This window comes from Gopherus evgoodei, unplaced genomic scaffold (assembly GCF_007399415.2).
Source record: "Gopherus evgoodei ecotype Sinaloan lineage unplaced genomic scaffold, rGopEvg1_v1.p scaffold_40_arrow_ctg1, whole genome shotgun sequence".
Taxonomy (NCBI): domain Eukaryota; kingdom Metazoa; phylum Chordata; order Testudines; family Testudinidae; genus Gopherus; species Gopherus evgoodei.
Genome location: NW_022060061.1, coordinates 2,672,409 through 2,692,827, shown reverse-complemented (window position 1 = coordinate 2,692,827; position 20,419 = coordinate 2,672,409). Strand labels below are relative to the sequence as shown.

Genomic DNA, 20,419 nt, shown 5'->3' with positions numbered 1-20,419 from the left:
CCTGGCACCATGGGGGGCCCCCGATCTCATCTAGGGGATCCATGTGGCCCCTGGCACCATAGGGGCCCCCGATCTCAGCTAGGGGATCTATGCAGCCCCTGGCACCATGGGAGGGCGCTGATCTCAGCTAGGGGAATCCATGCAGCCCCTGGAACCATGGGGGGGGGGGCTGATCTCAGCTGGGGGATATGTGCAGCCCATGGCCCCCGATCTCAGCTGGGGGATCCATGCAGCGCCTGGAACCATGGGGGGGGGGCTGATCTCAGCTAGGGGAACCATGCAGCCCCTGGCACCATGGGGGTCTTCCCCACCCCACTCCCTGGATTTCGGCTGGGGCCTCGTCGTGAAGTGTCCCTTATTCTGATTTTTTTGGTCAACTCCAGGTCTTTCCCTTCCGCCTCTCGGCTGGGGTGAGCAGGCCCCGGAGCCCAGAAAACGAAAGGGGTGTTCGAGCAGGCCCAGGATATAAGGGCCGGACAGGAGCACTGTGCCCTCAGCCCAGCCCAGGGCTCCCTCCCTCCCAGCCAGTCCTGCATCCAGGCCGGTAACTTCCCAGCGAGAAAGTCGCCCAGGCTGGATCTGGGGACTCACCAGCGCCGCAGACCCCACCCTGGAGATAGAGTCAGTTCAAGGGTCAATTCCCTGCCCTGTTGATGGGCCCCTCCCTAGGGGGAGCCCCCAGAAGGGCCAGGGGCTGGGGGATTCCCCACTGCAGGACGGGCTAATGGCCTTTGCGTAACAGTCTGCGCTGGGAGCCAAGAGCTTTGCTGAAGGCTGAGACTGGTCCTAAGCTTTCCAAGTAAAAGAACCTATTACGGCGTCAGATTGGTGAGGCTTAAAATAACTCCCCCTTGGCACAGAGCTAACACCAGGGGCAGCAGAGGGGAAGGGGCGACAGCTGCCGGGCAAGGACATCCAGGGAGCTCTCGACTCAAACCCTAGTTAACTGTCCATCTGCTGCGACCCCACTGCCGAGGACAGGAACAGGATGTAGGAGTCCTGACTCCCAGGAGCCCCTTGCAGCTCTGAGCCCACCCCTGGGACCAGAGACAGCACCCAGCAGTGCTGGCTCCCAGTGCCCTAACCACTAGACCCCACTCCCCTCCCAGCACCAGGAACAGAACCCAGGAGTCCTGGCTCCCAGTGCCCTAACCACTAGACCCCACTCCCCTCCCAGCACCAGGAACAGAACCCAGGAGTCCTGGCTCCCAGTGCCCTAACCACTAGACACTGCTCCCCTTTCTCACCTGAGCAGTGTGGATTCCGTCTGCCCTGTTGCTTGATGGTGCATCTGTTCCCACTTGGTGGCTTCCCCCGGTGGTGGACGGGCCAGGCCCAGCCGGGAGCACTGCCCGGGCGGTAGGGAGCCGGGAGTCCCTGGGGTCGGAGCCTCTGGAGCGCTCAGAGCAGGCAGCTGGAGGGGAGCGTTAAGGGAGACGCTCCACCCACTCAGTTATGTCATTACCAGGGCTGTGGGTGATTGGCTGCCTGGGGCTGTTCAATAGGGGCATTGGGCTGTGGGGTTTGTTGTGTGAAGTTCTGCTCCGGACACCTGGACTCTGTTTCCACCTCTGGGAGGGGAGCGGAGACTAGTGGTTAGAGCAGGAGGGCTGGGAGTTAGGACTCCTGGGTTGAAGTATCAGAGGGGCAGCTGTGTTAGGCTGGCTCTGTGAAAAGCGACAAAGAGTCCTGTGGCACCTTATTATTCTGTTAGTCTGTAAAGTGCCACAGGACTCTGACTCCTGGGTTGTATTCTGGGTCTGGGGAGGGGAGCGAGGACTAGTGGTTAGAGCAGGGGGGGGCTTGGGGTCAGGATTCCTGAGTTCTATCTCCAGTTCATACAAGGTCCTGAGCTGGCTGTTCTTAGCCTGTCAGAGCACAGACAGACTCCAGTCTGGGGAATCGTTAAATTCTGCTTTCCTAAAGGCCCTTGGGTAGTTTCTGTTCCATACCTTTCTTCCTCACGTCCAGCTCCAAACCGCTGCGATCGCCTTCCACCCCGAGGCGCGGCTGCGTTAGATGAAGTGATGAAAATGAGGCGGGTTCCCCCGCAAGGTGTGTTGTAACTATAAGGTAAAATACATTCTAGTGAAACGGGATCCCTCACTCAGGCCAAAGGATAGAGCTGCATTGTGCTGTGAAACTGCTGTTCAAACGCTAACAAGTACAGGAATCATTTGCCCATCACTGAAATGCAGCCACCTCTGGGGTGGAACGTGGCAGCTGTTTATACAGAGGATCACTCACACAGCAGTGAAATGCAGCCACTTCTGAGGTGTGGTGCGGCAGCTCTTTGACAGCACAGCAGGACTGCAAAGCAGTTCAGGGGAATCTAGCTAGCTGTCTAGCCGCCATTTGAGTCAGCTCGCTGTGGGAGTCGTGCTCTGGGAGTTTTCTTTGCAACCCTAAGAGCCTTCATTATTGATTGTCATGAAAGATTGAGATCTGCAAAGCCTGCTAGCACTGCCCTTCACCCCCATTCCAGTGAAGAGGACGGGATAAGCAGCTCTAAGAGGCAGCCTGGTTTATTGGCTAGGGCACTGCACGAGGACTCAGGACTCCTGGGTTCTATTTCCCACCCTGCTGTCTGACCTTGAGTAAATCTGTTCCTCAGTTTCCCCTCCCACTCGCTGTCTACTGAGATGGTGTGCACCCAGCACAGTGCGGCCCTGGACTCGGAGCGGGGCCTGAGACACAACAGTAATACACATACCATGAGACTATAGGTGCATGGGGTAATTTCCAGACTTGCCTTCCGATGATTAGCTGAATTTGGGAGTCGCTGCATGGGCAGAACCCAGTGTGGGCAGGTTTCCATCTCCAGCCCTTCCCCAGGAGGGGATGGAGGGTGAAGCTGGGATCGCTAGCTCCAGAGCACAATTTCCAGCTGGGAGCAGTAAGGAGCCTCTGTCCTCTCTGCACTGGGGACACAGAGGCTGCGAAGGCGGGGATGGCAATCTCCCAGGGCAATCTGTCAGGCCAGGGCAGTTGTGGGCTCAGGATGGGCCCCTGCTGTTCTTCCTCACTTCACCATTCCTCCTGCTTCCCCCCTCGGGCTGCTCAGGCAGATGACAAGCTGGGAGTGCGAAGAGCAGAGGGGTGTTAACGAGGCAGTGTCAGCACCTCTCTCTGCAGGCCTGGCGGCATGGAGCTCTCCTGGCGGAGACGTGGGAGCTGACGTGATCCAGCACAGGATGAAGCAGGGGCCTGATCCTGGAGCTCTGGCTGATGTAGGGATTTGACAGGGCAGGGCCCAGTGGGCTGTGGGAGGGTTTTCACTGCCGATTCACTCGGGTGCATTCTGGCTACCAGGGTTCAGCAAATTCCACCCAACAGCGATTCCCACGGTGGCTTAACTGTCCTGAAGAAAGTAAGAGGGAAGGAAACAGGGAAACCGCAGGAGGTCGGATGAAATGGAGGTGAAAGAGAGACAGAGACACTAAAGAGACAGAGGGAACCACAGGGTCGGCTCTGTCCAGCAGCCTCAGTTGAAAATAAATCAGTCAATCCCCTTTGTGTTCCTCACCGTCGTGTCTTGGCTCTTCTTCAGGTGCGTCTACACTATGGAGCCTATGCTGGCACAGCCCTCTGGTGTAGACGCAACCTAGACCAATATAAGTTTTTCTGTTGGTGTGGGACCACCACCCTGAACACCGTTAGCTATCTCGGCAGAAAGCCTCTTCTTTCAACACAGCTGATGGCTTTGATGGCAAAGCTACATTGGGTATGTTTTTTTCCCACCCTGACCGACACAGCAACGCTATCACCACTTCAAAGTGTAGCCCAAGCCTTTGCCACCAGGACACTGCAGAATTCCCTGCAGATAAAGGAGTGGGGCATATGAGAGAGCAATCTTGGGTCGACCGGAAGGCAATGGACTGGCTGATCAGATGGATCTGATCTGATCTGAGTCCAGCAACCTGAACTGCAAGGGAACCAGCCTTCTTGTCAAAGCAACCTGGCTCTGCAGTGCTGAGGGCGACCTGCTGCTAATGGTATTTAGGTGACAAGGTGAGAAGCTGAGACATCAGATGCTGGCACCTCCACTGCTATAAATATCACCCTGCTGCTCCCTGCACAGATGCCTGGCTCAGAAGAGAAGCTTCAGATCTGGGTCCCCACACACAGGGCATTAGCCCTGATACACTTGACGTGTGGGAAATAAACACCTGCTGAATTTGACATGTTCAAGAAAGGAGCTGGTGGGAGGTGCCTCTAAACTTGAATCTTTCTCCTTCTCCTTTGGGTCAAGTCTGTTGAGTGTCTGGGCAAGCAAGGGGCTTGAGGTGCTGGAGAGCAGAGGGGGCAGAGAGAGCGAGTCAGATCTTGATGTGTACGCAGTCGTCCACCTACAGAAGTGATGTCTAAAGTGGTGTGAGCCCCCCTTTCACTCAGACTCTAGCCATGTGTGAAAGGGTCGAACGCTGCTGCAATATATGCACCCCAGGGCTGGAAGAAAGTTTACATTCAACTAGGCCCTTTCCTACCTCAACTTACACCCTAGTGTTGGGTGGGAAGGGGGCAGAATTCCATGCAGAGCCAACGGCTCAAGGGAAGCTGATTGTGACGTATCCCTGTCAATGCTGTGGAAGTGACTAAGGCAGATGGGGGGATCGGAACTGGCAGCAAGTTACTTCCCCATCCAGTTCTGCCGAGCAAGCCAATTGCATGGCCCTGTGAGACAAAACAGGGCCTCAGTCTGGTCGGTCACTCATCACTCCTGCCTTGGTCGCTAAACCCATTTGCATGGAGCTCAGTTAGCCACAGCAGCAGTGCTGTCAACTTTGAAATGGCATGCCTAAGAGAAAGGCCAAACACCCCCAAATCCCACGCCTCGAAGCTCCCCTCCCCACCAACGCTTGGCTCAGACGCTTTGGCCTCCATCTCCAAGATTACGATGCTGCCATCTCACTCTCAGTTTGCTGCATTCCTAGTGCTCTGTTCCTCCAGGGTCAGTTTCAGCATATTCCTTGTGGCCCGCGTATGCAGGCGGAGTGGATTTTTCTTTCGTGAAGTGGCAGTTTCCAGATCTTAAATCCTCTCTGGGAAGGGGGAAAAAGCAACCAACCACCAACCCTGGTTTTGTGAGGTGGAAGATGCTGCTATTCCAGGCACCTATGGATTACAAGTGTAAAAATAACACCAGCTGGAGAACTAGCCTGTGACGTCACCCAAATCCCAGATGGGAACCATTCACAAGTTCTTACTGAGCAGGGATCACGCTGAACTTCTCAATCCCAAACCTGTGAAATTCGATATTTGCCACAAAACATTTGTTTACAAAATGTTCCTTTCTTGTCCAACGATCCCTGGAGTGAGATGAGCTGTCAGATAAGGCCGTGGGAAGTGTCTATTTTATGGTCAGAAAGACAATAAACGTTATTAGTCCTCTTGCTGCTTTATGTTCTTGTTGAGTCCCTCCTCCCTAGAACTGTTAAAGCTGCCAGAACACCTGCTTCCTTAAAACAGCTGGACTTTGTGGAGATTTTCTGAGGCTATTGACTACACTACAAGCACCACATTGGCACCAGGTTTTTTCTCCATCAATGTAATTAGTCCGCCATGCTGAGAGGTGGTATCTAGGTCAAGGGAAGAATTTTACATTCTGTCTACACTGGGGGTTAGGTTGACCTAAGTATGGCACCTTGGGCACAATTTTTTTCATGGCCCTGAGTGATGTAACTAGGTCAATCTAATTTTTTTGTGTAGACCAGGCCAGAGTTGCCATACTGGAACATGGCACCAGCCTCCTATTGAATTTCAGTGGAGTCTAAACACCTATTTGCAAATCCCAGCCTTCTTCAAAGGACTGTTTTTTAAATTATTCTTAGTAGAAGTTAAGTCATCAGGCAAATGGAAATGAAGGCAACGACACATACATGTGAGGCATCCCCTGGTCTTAAATACTGGCTCGTTGATCAATCTGAAATGGTTATTCCTGGACAGGGACTTCCTGTGTGGAACTGAGGATGGACTATCCTTAACAAGAGAGGAGCCAGGAACTGACACAAGCTTTTTGTTCAGATGTCCATTTGTGTGTAGATAGCATGATGCCTTCCTGACCATTCAGTGGGCTCGATTCTCAGTCACACTGATAACGGTAGCATAAAGGAGGCTTAAGGTGGGTGGAAATGGCTCCAGAATGCAGGCCCATCGGGGGGCCACTGGCAGCAGAGCATAAAATAGGACAGCCTCAAAGCCACTGTAATTTACAGGGCCCAGCACAGCCTCAGAATATGGAGACAACCAAATTGTCTTAAAGGACCCATCCTCACAAGGGAACTGAGAAGCATATCCCAAGTTCTAACTTTAACTCTGCTGCACATCACTCCAGTTCCTAGTGCCTCAGTTTCCCCAGCTCTAAAATGGGATAGCACTTTTAGATCCAAGGATTAAAACAGAAATGCATAGATCCCTCTGGGCAGGAGGATTAATATAATTTTAACTAGCCTTTGAAATACAAGCGTTCAATAATGTGAATCGCCATAAATAGAAATTACGTAGAACAAATCTATGGATTTTTATTAAGCTGTTCCAGACAGCAGTGGGGTCTTTGCTTTCCTTTGCTTCTTTAATACAGGCAGGCACTGAAAACAAAGCCATCTCTTGCTGGTTTCCCATACTTCCCATATACAAGACTGGATTGGGGTACAGGGAGTAGTGGACTCTAAAAAGCAGCAAATACATCTCAGTAGAAGTTGCCTCCCCTGGTTGGACACAATCATGCACATTTTTATTAAAGAGCCCTCTCGCCATGAGACCAAGAGTGCCTCTGTCTATAGTGTTCTCTTCAATCATCATGTTTTCAGCACCGCTGGCAACTGCCAGTTTATTTTCATTTCTTACTGGTGCGAACCTATTGCATTCAGATGGGCATGAAGAATGCTAGCGAGGTGCATACACAGCGAGATGTGGGAATGCGTTGAGATCCTGCGCTTCTGAGCTGCAGAAACCAAAATCTCTTGTGGGTGAGCCTCTCCTAGGGGCCAAAGCAACAAGTGAGGGTAGATGACGTTCATTCTTCCCCAAATAGCTCTCCCAATGCACCTGAAACCTGCCAGAAGTCTGTGGCTATCTAGGATTTCTTACTCATTCCTGTCCTACGGCCACCTAGGATTGAATGGAGAAAATGGGGAGAAATGACCAGAGCTCTTCCACACCACAGGCAAGCCCTATTTCTAGAGCAATTCAGTCCTGAGCTACCATTCCCCACAGCTCTGCGAATGTCCTTCAATCTCAACCCCAGCTCTACCGAGCCCCCTCAGTCCCCACCCACACCAGGGGTGTAAACAACGCTTTTATGGGGGTGGGGGCAGCTTCTGCTCCAAACTCAGTGTTTCCTTTATTAGTGCCCCCCCCACTGCAGTTTACACCCAGGCCCCCTGCTAGTCCAGCTGTCCTTTGAGTAACTAATTCTGCCAAACTGTGCTGTGGTTGGATGTGCCCCCCCATCTCCCCTCCCCCCTGCCTGGACCCCTCCTCAGCCCTTCCCCCAACCTAGACCCTACCCCAGCTCAGCCCCGCCTCCCCCCAACCTAGACCCTACCCCAGCTCAGCCCCGCCTCCCCCAGCCTGGACCCCCCCCAGCCCTTCCCCCAACCTAGACCCTACCCCAGCTCAGCCCCGCCTCCCCCAGCCTGGACCCCCCCCAGCCCTTCCCCCAACCTAGACCCTACCCCAGCTCAGCCCCCCCTCCCCCCAACCTAGACCCTACCCCAGCTCAGCCCCCCCTCCCCCAGCCTGGACCCCCCCAGCCCTTCCCCCAACCTAGACCCTACCCCAGCTCAGCCCCCCCTCCCCCCAACCTAGACCCTACCCCAGCTCAGCCCCCCCTCCCCCAGCCTGGACCCCCCCAGCCCTTCCCCCAAGCTAGACCCTACCCCAGCTCAGCCTCCCCCCCAACCTGGCCCCCACAGAGCCCACTCCCCCAGTTTTGCCTCCCCTCCTCCCCCCGCCTGGACCCCACCCCTCCTGCCTCCCCCAGCCTGGACTCCCCCTCAACCCAGCCTCCTCACCCCCCCCCCCCGCTTCATGCCCTCGCGACCTCTCATTGGAGGAGCTGAGGGCGGGGAGGGCGCTGATTGGCCAGCAGGGCTGGCATTCTGCGGCCCAGGCCCACCCCTCTCCTCAGCTGGGTCGTTGAGGGGCGGGGAAGTGGCGGGAAAAGCTGTGGTGAGGGGGGCGGGGCGCTGGGAGCCCTGATTCAGCCCCATCCCTGGGGTGAGCCCCTCTGCAGGGGCCCTACTTGATATACTAGGGGGGCCTCCATCTATATGGGAACCCCCATGCAGCCCCCCCAGCTCTATATGGGCCCCTCTGGGAACCCCCATGCAGGCCCCCCAGCTCTATATGGGCCCCTCTGGGAACCCCCATGCAGCCCCCCCCAGCTCTATATGGGCCCCTCTAGGAACCCCCATGCAGCCCCCCCCAGATCTATATGGGCCCCTCTGGGAACCCCCATGCAGGCCCCCCAGCTCTATATAGGCCCCTCTGGGAACCCCCATGCAGGCCCCCCAGCTCTATATGGGCCCCTCTGGGAACCCCCATGCAGCCCCCCCCCAGCTCTATATGGGCCCCTCTAGGAACCCCCATGCAGCCCCCCCCAGCTCTATATGGGCCCCTCTGGGAACCCCCATGCAGGCCCCCCAGCTCTATATAGGCCCCTCTGGGAACCCCCATGCAGGCCCCCCAGCCCTATATGGGCCCCTCTGGGAACCCCCATGCAGGCCCCCCAGCTCTATATGGGCCCCTCTGGGAACCCCCATGCAGGCCCCCCAGCTCTATATGGAATCCCCCGGTGAGCCCTGATATCAGGTCCTTATCCATCTCTGGGATCCTCTCCCCAAGAGCTCCTCACCCCCCTACAGGGTCTCCCCCACTGTGAGCCTGGCTACAGCTGTCCCATGGGGGGGTCCTCTCCCCTAAGGGCTCCTCACACCTGCCCATTGGGGATCCCCCCAGCCTTGCTATAGGGCACCGCATGTGCCTATGGGGTCGGTATAGGAGCCCCTTCACCCACAGGGAACAAAACAAGCACCCCACCCTAGCGAATTAAATCAAATTAGAAGGGTTTATACACGCAGTGGCTTAACGCTTACCATCGGTATTCAGATTCAGTGGCAATTCTTTTAGGACCTTTTTGAGCATGAGAAAATCTTCTTTGATCAGTTTTTTTTTTAAAAAGCAGATATTAAGAGTCACAGTACTGCCAACCCCCCAAAAATCCAACCCCAAATCCTAAAAAGATCATGAGATTGGCTTAAAAAATAATAAATAGACAAATACATTTGGGTGTCTGATTATTTGCTGTCTTTAGAGGATCATGATTTTAAGCATTTTTCCTCAACCACAAGACCTAGGAATGGCTTCTTTCATTTTTTTGTTTTTAATGAAAACTGAGATGCTCACATGATCCCAGGAGCTGGGGCTTTAAGAAAAACAGCTAATATCCTCAGAGCAGGGAATCCAGAAGTCAGATTTTTCCCAGTAAAACTTATCTAGTTATATAAAGGAGGGAGGGTGTGGAGCAGAATTGTAATGAGTGGTCAATAGCTAGCTTCCTGCAACATTTCAGCTTAGTAAATGATGTGAATTTAACAATCATTGTATGTACTTATCTCTTCTTTTCAAAATTAATTTCCTATAGAGTTTTGAAGAACTTGGCTGAGGTCAGACAAGGTTATACTTTCAAATCCAGGTAACCAGCGTAGGTTCTAGGTGCTTTATTATTAATTATTATTATTATAGTAATTGCTAGAACCTCTTGCCTGGGGATAGTGTTAGATGCTGTACATACACCCACAACAAAAAGACGTTCCTTATCCCACAGAATTTACAATCTAGGTAAATACAATTGACTTATAGAGCTAGAAAGATCAAAATGTTTCTAGACAGATGTAATTTCATAGTCCTCTAACAGAGGTTAGAGTTGCAGTGTCTTTATATTTATATACGTATCCTCAGTGTTTTAACAGTTTTCTTACAATAAATATCAGCTTAGCAAATTTTGCCCTAAAATACATCTCATAAAATACAGACTATTTCAAACTCTCCAAGTGAAATCAAGTCATAGATAAAAATAGCGTATTTTGTTCAGCTCTCTAAGTAAATTGGGAGTAACTCCAGTGAAGTTATATCAGTGTAAAACTAGTGTAGAAGAGAAACAGACTCAATATTAGAGCTGGTCAGGAAATGGATTTCCCATCCTATGACAAATTTTGAGACTTTTACTTTTTTCCTGGTTCCAAATAGGGACGAAGAGCCAAAATCTCAAAATTTTTCATAAACTGAAACACTGAAAAAAATCATTTGGGGTAAGTTGAAATATCTCCTTTCCATTAATTCAATCTGTCGTGTTTCAGTTTTGACCTTTTTTATTTAAAAAATATTTAAAAATATAAAATATCACACATTTTTAACCAAAAAGTAGTTTTGAACTGAAAATTCCAAATGTGTAATTATGAACATGTCAAAAACAGCTGTTTTGATATTAAACAAAAATTTAATCAAAACTGACATGGTCCCATGGGAAGATTCAGTTAGGAGGAATCAGCATTTTCCAACCCCCCCAAAATGTCATCAAAAGTTTCCATCAAGCTCTATTGAATTTGTTTTAAACTCTCAGTTTGATTTAATAGCTCATGTAGGTCAGTGATTTTGAGCCTGTTATTAATTATATGTTATTTTAGAGACTAGCGGCTGCAACAAGATCAGGGCCCCATTTTGCTAAGTGTTGTACAAATACTTTGTAAGAGACAGTCCCTGCTCTGGAGAGTTTCTACTCTAAATAGACAAGGCAGAAGAGTCACACAGCAAATTAGTGGCAGAGCCAAGGGCTAGAATAAGTCCCAATGCAGTGCCTGATCCATGCAGCCTCCTGAAAAATCTCTCTACATTCTAAAGGTTACGATGTCTACTCAGGAATGTGAAAGTCCAGAGCTAGAAGAGGAGCAGGCTAAACCGGACAGCCCATTCTTTGATGATATAGAAAGACGTGAATTACACAGTGAGAGCCTGTCCAGGTGAGGAGTTTTGCACAGACTTCTGTCTAATATTTGCTAAGAGCCAGAGAAAGGGGAGAAAATGCTGTGCCTTGTGCCATGAATATGCCAACAGAAACTTCCCAAAGGAGAAATGTGATTTTAATATATATATAGTTGGGAATGCCCTGGTTGTTTATGTTAATCGTAGCAATTTCCCAGCCTGTATTCAGACTAGGTTTTCTAATTAAAATAGCTGGGTATGGACGATGTGTCTAATTGCATTCTTAAGTTAAAAAGTTAGTTTGGAGGTGGTGTTTCCCAATGGACAGTGCACTGGAATGACACTCACGAGACCTAGGTTCAATTCCTGGCTCTGCCACTCGTTTGCTGGGTGACTCTGGGCAGCTAACAGCTCATGCCTCAGTTTCCCCATCTGTAAAATGAGGGTAATGATACTGACCAACTTTGTAAAGTGCTTTGAGATCTCCTGATGCAAAGTGCTGTCTAATTAATGACTCACGCATTCTCTGTGTTGGGCATAGGCAGAATTACTCATTTTAAGTCCTATAAAGTGGTTCCCAGGATAGCTACTGCTTTTAAAGAGGTAGTGACGGTCGGTGCATTTATGCCTACTCTAAACCCAGGCTTTGGACTATTGTAATTATTTCAGTTAGGGGTATGATTAGATATTAGTTTAGTATAGTTATATTGGGATACCCCTAGTGTGTGGATGCAATGACATAGGTTACATTGGGAAAAAAAAAGACAGATGAGTTATAACCATATTGGTTTAATTTTCCCAAGACCTACATGTAGCTAACAGTACCAACACTAGAAGGTTGTATTGCTTCATACTGGTTCATGGGTGCTGGAAGTAGGGGTGCTGCCATATCCCCTAGCTTGAAGTGGCAGGGTTTACAGTTTGGTGCAATGACTCTCAGCACCTCCACTATACACATTGTTCCAGCACGCCTGTGCTGGTTTGAAACTGATACAAAAGCTGTGTGTAGACAAGCCCTTGGATGGGAGCAGTTAGTCTTTCAACTCCTCTCTATGGGACTTAAATGGCCCCCCGCAACTGCCACTTTTAGTGTATTTATTTAGAACCCAGATCTCCTGCCTCCCAGTGCAGTGCCAACTCCCATGGGCCACACCGCTTCTCTTGCAGTAGCTGTGTATGTACAGTGCACGCGGGTGTATACAAAGCCACCTGGCATGGAGGTTGTTTACTTGTACTTCTGTACAAGAGGACAGAGCTAATCAACAGCAGGTGTCTCTGGCTTTTAATTCCGTCACTGAGCTGCTTCACCTTGGCAGATGGCTTGGTTTATTTAGACCCATTTCCTTCACGCCTCCTCAGGATCAAATGCCAACACAAGGCAACATAAGGCAAGGTTAAGAAACTTGGACGTAGGAGCGCCAGCCAATCGCATCAGGAGTTGAGCAGGCTAATGCAATAATATACCCAGAAGGCCAATTGCAAGCACATTGCCCTCCATAGACAAGGGTACTGGTTTAGAATCTGAGGCTGCTCATCATGTGTGTCATTCCCCCCTCCCCCCCGATCAAATGGAATTAAATGTCAATTTTGCTAGCACTGCAGAAGTAGTTTCACAAACAAGTCAGCCAACAGGGACTCTGTATTTCCTTTATAAAATAGAATTAGGCAACCCAGGAGCTGTCAAGTTTGTGATGGATGGATTCTGGTTAACAAGCTGCTTTAATTATTGGATAAACAAATTTAAAGGACTAAAATTCCCACATGAGAGAAATTAATAAAATAGCTGGCAACAGTTTTCTTTGGCATCTGATTTTGCTGGATAACTTTGGCTCTAGTCTTTGTAATTTTTCTTCATGTATTGAATTGTGAGGGTAGTTTTGTACAGCTGCAGCCTTTTTAGATGAATAAAGGCACCAGGGGAAGATTTGACCTTCTGTGTTTGGTTTTAAAATGCTCCCTTTCTGTAGGAATGACAGCAAGGGAAAGGATGGGAAGTTTACCTTTTCCACAGAGCAGGTAAACTTCCCCCCTTGCTTCAGATAGGTCAGTTACTCTTATCTGGAAACAAAGCAGATGCTTTCACAATGAGTCCTCAAACTCACCTGAGTTTTGGCATTTGAGCGTAAGTGGGGTACAGAGGAACACAACACATGCTCATTATTTCAATTTAAATGCAGGAAGGAATCGCCCAGCACATCTCTGCTCTGCCCCACTGCAGATGCGTCTGTAGCAGCACTGGACGGCAAGTCATCCAATTATTTTGCAGCCCTGGATTCAAACATTGAAAATCTGCAAAGAAGAACGCAGCAGCTGATCGAGAAGATCAACGAGAACCGGAAGAAAGACCACACTGTCATGAGCAATTTCAGGGAGAGCCTCATGCTGAAGGTGAAGTGGATATGGAGATGGCTACATACGAGGGCTCGAGGGTGGAAGTCAAAGGATGGAAGAGAAGTTAACTAGCTTGGTGAAAGAGGAGGCGCTTTAATGCTGAGCAAAGGAAAATGTGTGTGGGGTGTGTGTGTGTGAAGTGCTGTATCATAGGGATGGATTGCCCCCTTCCATGATATAAACCCCATGTCATTCCAGCACGGAGGCAGGGTTTGCCATGGGCTGGAACAGGCAGCTGGACTCAGCATAGATCCTAGGGGATTGGCCTGAGACCAAAGACATCTGCAGGAAAGGCCTGTGCTTCTGATTGCATCCCCTCTCTCACCCACCCCCTGGAGTTTCCCAAGCAAGACCTGCCCTAGGGCCTCTCCTCAGAGGGCTGCATGACACAGCACGGTGGGCAAGGTAATATAGCCCAGAATGGGGTTGTCTTTTCCGTTTGAACTTCACCGAGTGCAGCATTCTCCAACCCCCACTCCCAACTTTCCCACCCTTCCTTCAATTAGTCATGCTTCACCCCCACCCCACCCCTAACAGATCCGAGGACAACCAGGCTGAAGGGTGGGATGCTGAGCCCTCCATTTTCATGGGAGTGGGAAAAGTTGTGTGAGGAAGGTCCTTTTCTCACATGGGTCTTCTTCCCAGGGACCCGTACTGGGTTATGGAATCGTCTCCCCAAGGAAAGTGGGGGGAGTTTCACTGTATACAGCATTTAAAAGCAGATTGGACAGAACAAAAGAGGGGAGCAGCAGCTAGACTCTGCATGAAAGGAGATGGACTAGAGGGGCCCTGCCAGTCTCTGTGTTCTCCAATTCTCTGCTATGTTACAGCAAATCAGTAGAGAGCTTGTTTTAAATGTAAAACCACTTTACCTGCCAACAGAAATGAAATCCCAACATCACGCCTCAGAGACACTAACTTGAATCCCTGTGAACTGCAGCAACCCCCCAACCCTTGTTTCATCCGCAGCCGACCAAGCTGCCTCGCTAATCTCCTCTCCACCCTGCCTGCACACACAACATTCAAGATTGTGCACTCACAGAATGTTTATTTAATGTATTTTAATCATGTTATTCTAACTGCATCAGTCACAGATCACCAATCTGAGTGTCCTCCATGTCTCTGAGGCATTAAATCAGATGCTTCGGAGCACACTTTACATAAATGTAGAGAAAAATAATGCAGCAGCAGGGAGCTTTCCGTTATAAAATCAGACACACACTTGAACGTTTCAGAGTGGTAGCTGTGTTAGTCTGTATCAGCAAAAAGAATAAGGAGTACTTGTGGCACCTTAACATGTAATATATATAAGAACACCTGGCTCTTATCTAGCACTTTTCATTCATAGAGCTCAAAGCACCTTACAAATGGTCAGAATCATTGTAAAATGGGGAAACGGAGGCACAGGTCAACATGACTTGTCAATGCTCACCCAGCAGGCCCGTGGAAGAGCTGGAAATAGAACCCAGGCTTCCCAGGTGCTATATATGAGTGTGAGATATTTATTATTATGAAGAGAGGTAGTGTGGCTCATAGGATACACTACTGGACTAGGACCCAGGAGACCAAGGTTCTATTTGTGGCTCTGCAACTGGCCTGCTGGGTGACCTTGGACAAGTGACTTCACCTCTTTGTGCCTCAGTTTCCCCATGGGGATAATGATACTGACCTCCTTTGTAACATACTTTGAGATCTACTGATAAAAACTAGGGATTATTATGCAAATGGAACAACAAACCAAAGCTTCATTTTATGCAAGTGCCTTCAAAGCACGGAGCTAAGAGGAAAGAAATTTGAATTATTTACCACCTTCTGATTGCTGTTGTCTTAATGCACTCCAAAACGCCATAAGGTTTCCACTTGCATCTCCAAAAGACGCAGAAACCAACACGTCTCCCATTTCACACTGGCACTCGCAAAACTTCATCATGGCCTCTACCAGCAGCAGCTCAGCACATCTGACTGTCACACATTCCATGCCTTTGGGAAGTTATTTCCGCCTTACCATTGCTGAGGCTGCCATTAAAGCTTTGGGCCAGATTTTCAAAAGTATTTAGGATCCCTAAAAATGCAGCTTGGGGCTTTTGAAAATCATGCTAGCCACCTAACTCCTGGGAGAGTTGGGAATAGAACCTAGGGGTCCTGAAATGCAGTCCAGACAGTGCCCTGGTCTCTGGGGCACGTGGCCTCTAGTAGGCCAGAATCCTCTTGTATGACCCATGAAGATCCCACTCCTGCATTCAGATCCATGATGGCAGATCCTCATGGAGTTGCACTGAACTGCTGCATGGACCAGCTGCAGGGCTGGGGTCTGCATAGGAACTGCCAGCCTGGCCCAGTCTAGCAGTCCCTTGAGTCAATATCCTGGCTCCCACACAGCCAGGTCCAGATGCTTTCAGAAGATGGTGCAGGAAGCATTTACATTTATGCAGAGATCAGTTTTAGTCCATTCTGTCTAAAACTCATGAAAAGAAGTCACGTTTAGGGCAAGACTCAGCCCCATCCCAACATGGCAGAGCACCCACTGAAATCAATAGTAGTTGCATCCCGTTACTCTAGAAACAGGGGGACCAATGCAACCCTTAATATTCAGGCCATCAGCCTCTGGTCCATTTTAATCCCTAAGGCTCGTCTTTCCTTGCACTCCAAAAGGTTTCAAGTTTGGCGGAGAAGCTGGAGGAAAGCATGTTTCTCATTTACGATCGCCATAACAAGCAAATGCAGGATAAGCTCCAAGAGCTCTCGGAGATAATGGAGAGGATCAGCCAGATCCAAACAGAGCTCAGACAAGTCTGCCACACTGTGGAGGCAGCTTATAAAGACTTGTGTGTGCAGTCAGAGGTGTGAGAATACTAGGAAGAAGGACCAGCTGGAATCAAAAGCCCAGATGAACCACTCAAACCATCGTGTAGCTACTATTCTGATGCAAAAGGAAACACAAGACTACAGGTCAGATAAGGGCCTCTTTTTCTATTCCTGTTGCAGTTTGTTTGATTGTTAAAGTTATTTAAAAAACTCCTGAACTTTCAAGCTCTGGTAGTGTCCTAAAGGGCATGAGAGCCAGACAGGTTAAAAAACACGCCTGCTAAAATTCAGTCTTTATAAAAGTGGGAATAGGTGAGATGTAATTAAAGTCCACTGAAGATACAAAAGGATTATGCAATGGCCAGTGTCTCTTGTCAAACTTCTGCACCCTGCTGCCTTCGAAATGTCTTTCTTCCGGTGTGTCAGGGGGAGATTGTTGTCGCCCCCCTCTCACATAGCACTGTTTATTATAAAAGGCATTTTATAAAGATCACATGAATGTTACATTCCACTTTGTTGGTTTATTAAAACAGATGCTCCCCAACTTACGCAACTGTTCCATTCCAGAAAGCCTTGCGTAACCTAGATTTTACGTAAGTCTGAAATGTATATTGTGCAAGCATAAAAAACAAACAAACAATTTCAACAAAAATATTACATTTACCTTAATCCTATTGTTATCCTGGCACACTGAAGGCTCCATTTTGGTGGTAGATGACAATGGGCTTAATTTGTAGATGAGGAAGGAGAGGAGGAGACAGGCATTACATCATTGGGTTGTCAGAGGGGGCTTTGGCAGTGGAAGGCTGTGGAGATGTAGACGTTGCAGGCTGTTCAGTCTTCATTACAAACTTATTGAAAGACAACTGGATGGTGGCCTTTTTCTTCTCTTCATATATCTGTCTATAACAGGCCAGCGTTTCGTCAATGCCTCTGTTTACTTTCAAGAATCGTGAGGAATTGGGGTCCATCTTCTCAAACCTTGCCAGTGCAGAGTCAATCTCATGAAATGCAAGTGCCATCTCCTTGGTGTTGAAGTGTCGTGGCTCTTCTACTACTTCAACTTCATCCTCAGCTTCAGTCTGTTCTTTTACTTTTGCTGCTTCTAATTCCATGAGATCCTCATTTGATAATTCATCTCCATGGGATTCGATAAACTGATCTACATCACCAACATCAATCTCCAGCTCAAGCTGCTCGGCAAGCTTCACAATTTCATCTGCCACCTCCTCGTATGTTTTGTCTTTTTCAAAACCTTTAAAGCTGTGTACGAACTGTGGGCACATTTTCTTCCATACGGCATTCAAACAAATTTGGGTAACCTCTTCCCAGGCCTTAGCAATGTTTATGATGGCTTGGTAAATGTTATACGATTTCCAAAAATCATATAGAGTCTTCCCAGTCTCTCTGTCTGTTGCTTCGACTGCTTGTGCAAATGTTCTTCGTAGATAACAGGCTTTAAAATTAGCAATGACCCCCTGAGCCATGGGCTGTAGGATCGAAGTCTTGTTAAGAGGCAGAAACACGACTTTTACATTAGGGTGAAAGTCATCTAAATGTGCAGGATATCCAGGAGCATTATCGACGATAAGCATAATCTTGAACGGGATGTCGTTTTCTCTGCAGAATTTTTCCACTTCGGGGATAAACAAATTTATAAACCAGTCTTCGAAAAGTGCCATTGTGATCCAAGCCTTTCGATCTGAACGGAAATGAACTGGAAGGTTAACCTCGCTAATGCCTTTAAACGCACGGGGATTTTCTGAATGATAAACAAGCAATGGTTTCAATTTGCAATCTCCAGCTGCATTACCCCCAAGCAAAAGCGTTAGCTTATCTTTCACAGCCTTAAACCCTGGCGTCGTCTTTTCCTCTTTTGAAATGTAAGTTCTGTCTGGCATTTTTTTCCAAAACAATCCAGTTTCGTTGACATTAAAGATTTGTTGTGCTGTATAACCATATTCTTCTATAAGTTTTCGTAACACTTCGGGATACTTTTCAGCTACTTTTGTATCAGCACTAGCAGCCTCGCCACTCACTTTTACATTGTGAAAATTTGCACGTTGTTTAAATCTATTAAACCACCCATGACTAGCCACAAACTTTGCGTTAGGATCACTGTATTTTCCCTTTACATCTTCGAAAATACTTTTAGCCTTTGCTTGAATAATCATGAGGCTAAGCGGCACACGTTTTTGAATCTGATCGTCCATCCATATTGTTAATAACTTTTCCATTTCATAGATAGCGCCAGAACGCTGCTTCGTTATGACTGTTGATTTTAAAGGAGCAGAGCCTTTCACGTGTTCCTTTATGCGTGCACTATCATTCAAAATACTTTTCACTGTTGAGGTAGCTAAATCGAGTTCACGAGCAATTGACGACAGGCTTTGTCCGCCTTCATACTTTTTCACTATTTTCATTTTCTGCTCTAAATCAATCTTCTTTCGCTTACGAACTGGTCCTGCACTCATGATATCACTTGATCGCTTTCCAGGCATGATTTGAATGAAATAACAGGGTGAAATAATAGAAATACAGTATCACTGAAATAACACGAGACTGAGAGGCTGTGAGAGCACAACGCCTTCCCTTGTAGGAGATGCTACTGCTGTATTACTCTGCACACCGCACTACAGTACTTTGCGTTCCTGTATGTTACGCAATATTTTCTGCAACTCGAACATTTTATTTATGCCTTATGAAAATTTTTGCATAAGGTCGAATTTGCTTTAGTCGGATCTTGCGTAACCCGGGGAGCGTCTATAGCTGCAAACGCCTCCTTCAGTGACTTGCCTGTTCGTTATTTCCAACCATCTGTGCTGATATGAAAAACACAATGGGATTTAAAGCAAAAATATAAGATTCTGTTGCTCAGTTTTTTTACAGAACAGAGTTTAAGCTGCTGTTCCTGATAAGCCCTTATTCTCAGAAGGAAAGAGCAAAAAGACCACTTACGCATGCAGGGGCTGAAAACAGAACCTGTTCTGCTACCCATCAGACCTACAAGCACCTTGGTCTACACTACATTTACTTAGATCGACTTACCATGGTGTCTTCACCGCTGTGAGTCGACTGCTGCCGCTCCTCCATCAACTCCCCCTGCACCTCTCCCGGCAGTGGAGTACAGGAGTCGACAGGAGAGCACTCGGGGATCGATTTATTGTGTCTAGACTAGATCCGATAAATCAACTCCCGTTGAATCGATTGCCACCCAACGATCCCACGGATTGGGGGTGGGGAGAGGGAGACAAGGGACAGGTAGCACAGCGCTTTATGTCCTGAGAAGCCACTTTCACCCATGAGTCACAGCCAGCATATCAGAAAACCAGCAAGTTCATCTTATATATTGTTCCCGTTTCCCAGTGCTGGACACGGCTATTTTATAACTCCTAGGGCAGCTCCAGTTGCCTTAGCACATGTAGGTGGGCTGGGACTTTTTGCCCCAGTCATGGGACCTGCAATGGTGTGGTGGTGAAGGATTGTTGCAGGTGGCTCAATCCAGAGATACCCCACTGGCTGTTAAAGATTTTTTGAGCAAGGATGGCTCAGCTGTCTTGATACAGGCACATCTCCGAATCTTGGTCCAATTTCTATTTCATATAAGGAATAGTACAGGCCAGATTGTCAAGAGTTGGGTGTTGAGCACTTTGAAAAAAAAAAATCTGGAGCTGTATGAACCTTTGCTTTCTTGTAACCAATTTGCCAGGGATCAAGGGCTCAGCGCACCTGCCTTGGCTAGGATTGACTTTGGTGCCAGCTGTTCAGCAAGCTGGACACAGCTGGCAGAGAGACTACAGTACAATTCTGCTATTGAACAGATTGGTTCTAGTGCAGGGATGGAGCGTGCACTGAAAACTCAACCACCAGCACATCACTAGAGCTAGGGCAGCTATTCTGCGTAGGTTCTTATACCACCCCATCACTGCCGTAACCTGAGCGCTTGAGCCTAACACCTTGGTAAAAAAGTCAGGCCCGAGGGCCAGAAGTGTCAAGAGAATTCAGCATCCACCATCAGGCCCAGATTACGAGAAGAGCTCAGGGCATCGGACGTTGACATCTCTCGAAAATCTGGCTCTGATTGTGGGGTACAAGCATTTGAAAAATCTGGCCCTGGAAAAATATTCCCTGAAAGGAGTCAAGTTGGGCACCCAGAGCACCAGCATCTCATATACACAACCTGAGGGACACATTTCCCAACCTTCTGCCTGGTGATTGTGGGAGCATTATGGTGAGTTAC

General features: G+C 48.5%; 2 protein-coding genes across 4 annotated transcripts; one reads left to right on the top strand and one right to left on the bottom strand.

Annotated features, from left to right (window-relative positions):
* Nucleotides 1–10,908: 10,908 nt before the first annotated feature.
* Nucleotides 10,909–16,240, top strand: SYCE2 (synaptonemal complex central element protein 2). Its single transcript, XM_030545841.1, has 3 exons — nucleotides 10,909–11,005; nucleotides 13,091–13,371; nucleotides 16,027–16,240. Exons 1-3 carry the CDS (start codon nucleotides 10,909–10,911, stop codon nucleotides 16,219–16,221), a joined length of 573 nt encoding a protein of 190 aa, XP_030401701.1. The 3' UTR covers nucleotides 16,222–16,240.
* LOC115642529 (tigger transposable element-derived protein 1-like) lies at nucleotides 13,247–19,268 on the bottom strand. 3 transcript variants are annotated; one of them, XR_003998200.1, is made up of 3 exons: nucleotides 19,228–19,268; nucleotides 16,844–19,001; nucleotides 14,403–16,639 (listed from the first exon to the last, which is right to left on the bottom strand). XR_003998200.1 is itself a non-coding variant. In XM_030546150.1 (2 exons), exon 2 carries the CDS (start codon nucleotides 18,678–18,680, stop codon nucleotides 16,944–16,946), a length of 1,737 nt encoding a protein of 578 aa, XP_030402010.1. In that variant the 5' UTR covers nucleotides 18,681–19,001; nucleotides 19,228–19,268; the 3' UTR covers nucleotides 14,403–16,943. The 3 variants fall into 3 exon arrangements, 1 of the variants encoding a protein (XP_030402010.1); XR_003998199.1 differs by lacking the exons at nucleotides 14,403–16,639; nucleotides 19,228–19,268 and adding an exon at nucleotides 13,247–13,272 and having other exon boundaries at nucleotides 16,844–18,706; XM_030546150.1 differs by having other exon boundaries at nucleotides 14,403–19,001.
* Between the last annotated feature and the right edge of the window lie 1,151 nt (nucleotides 19,269–20,419).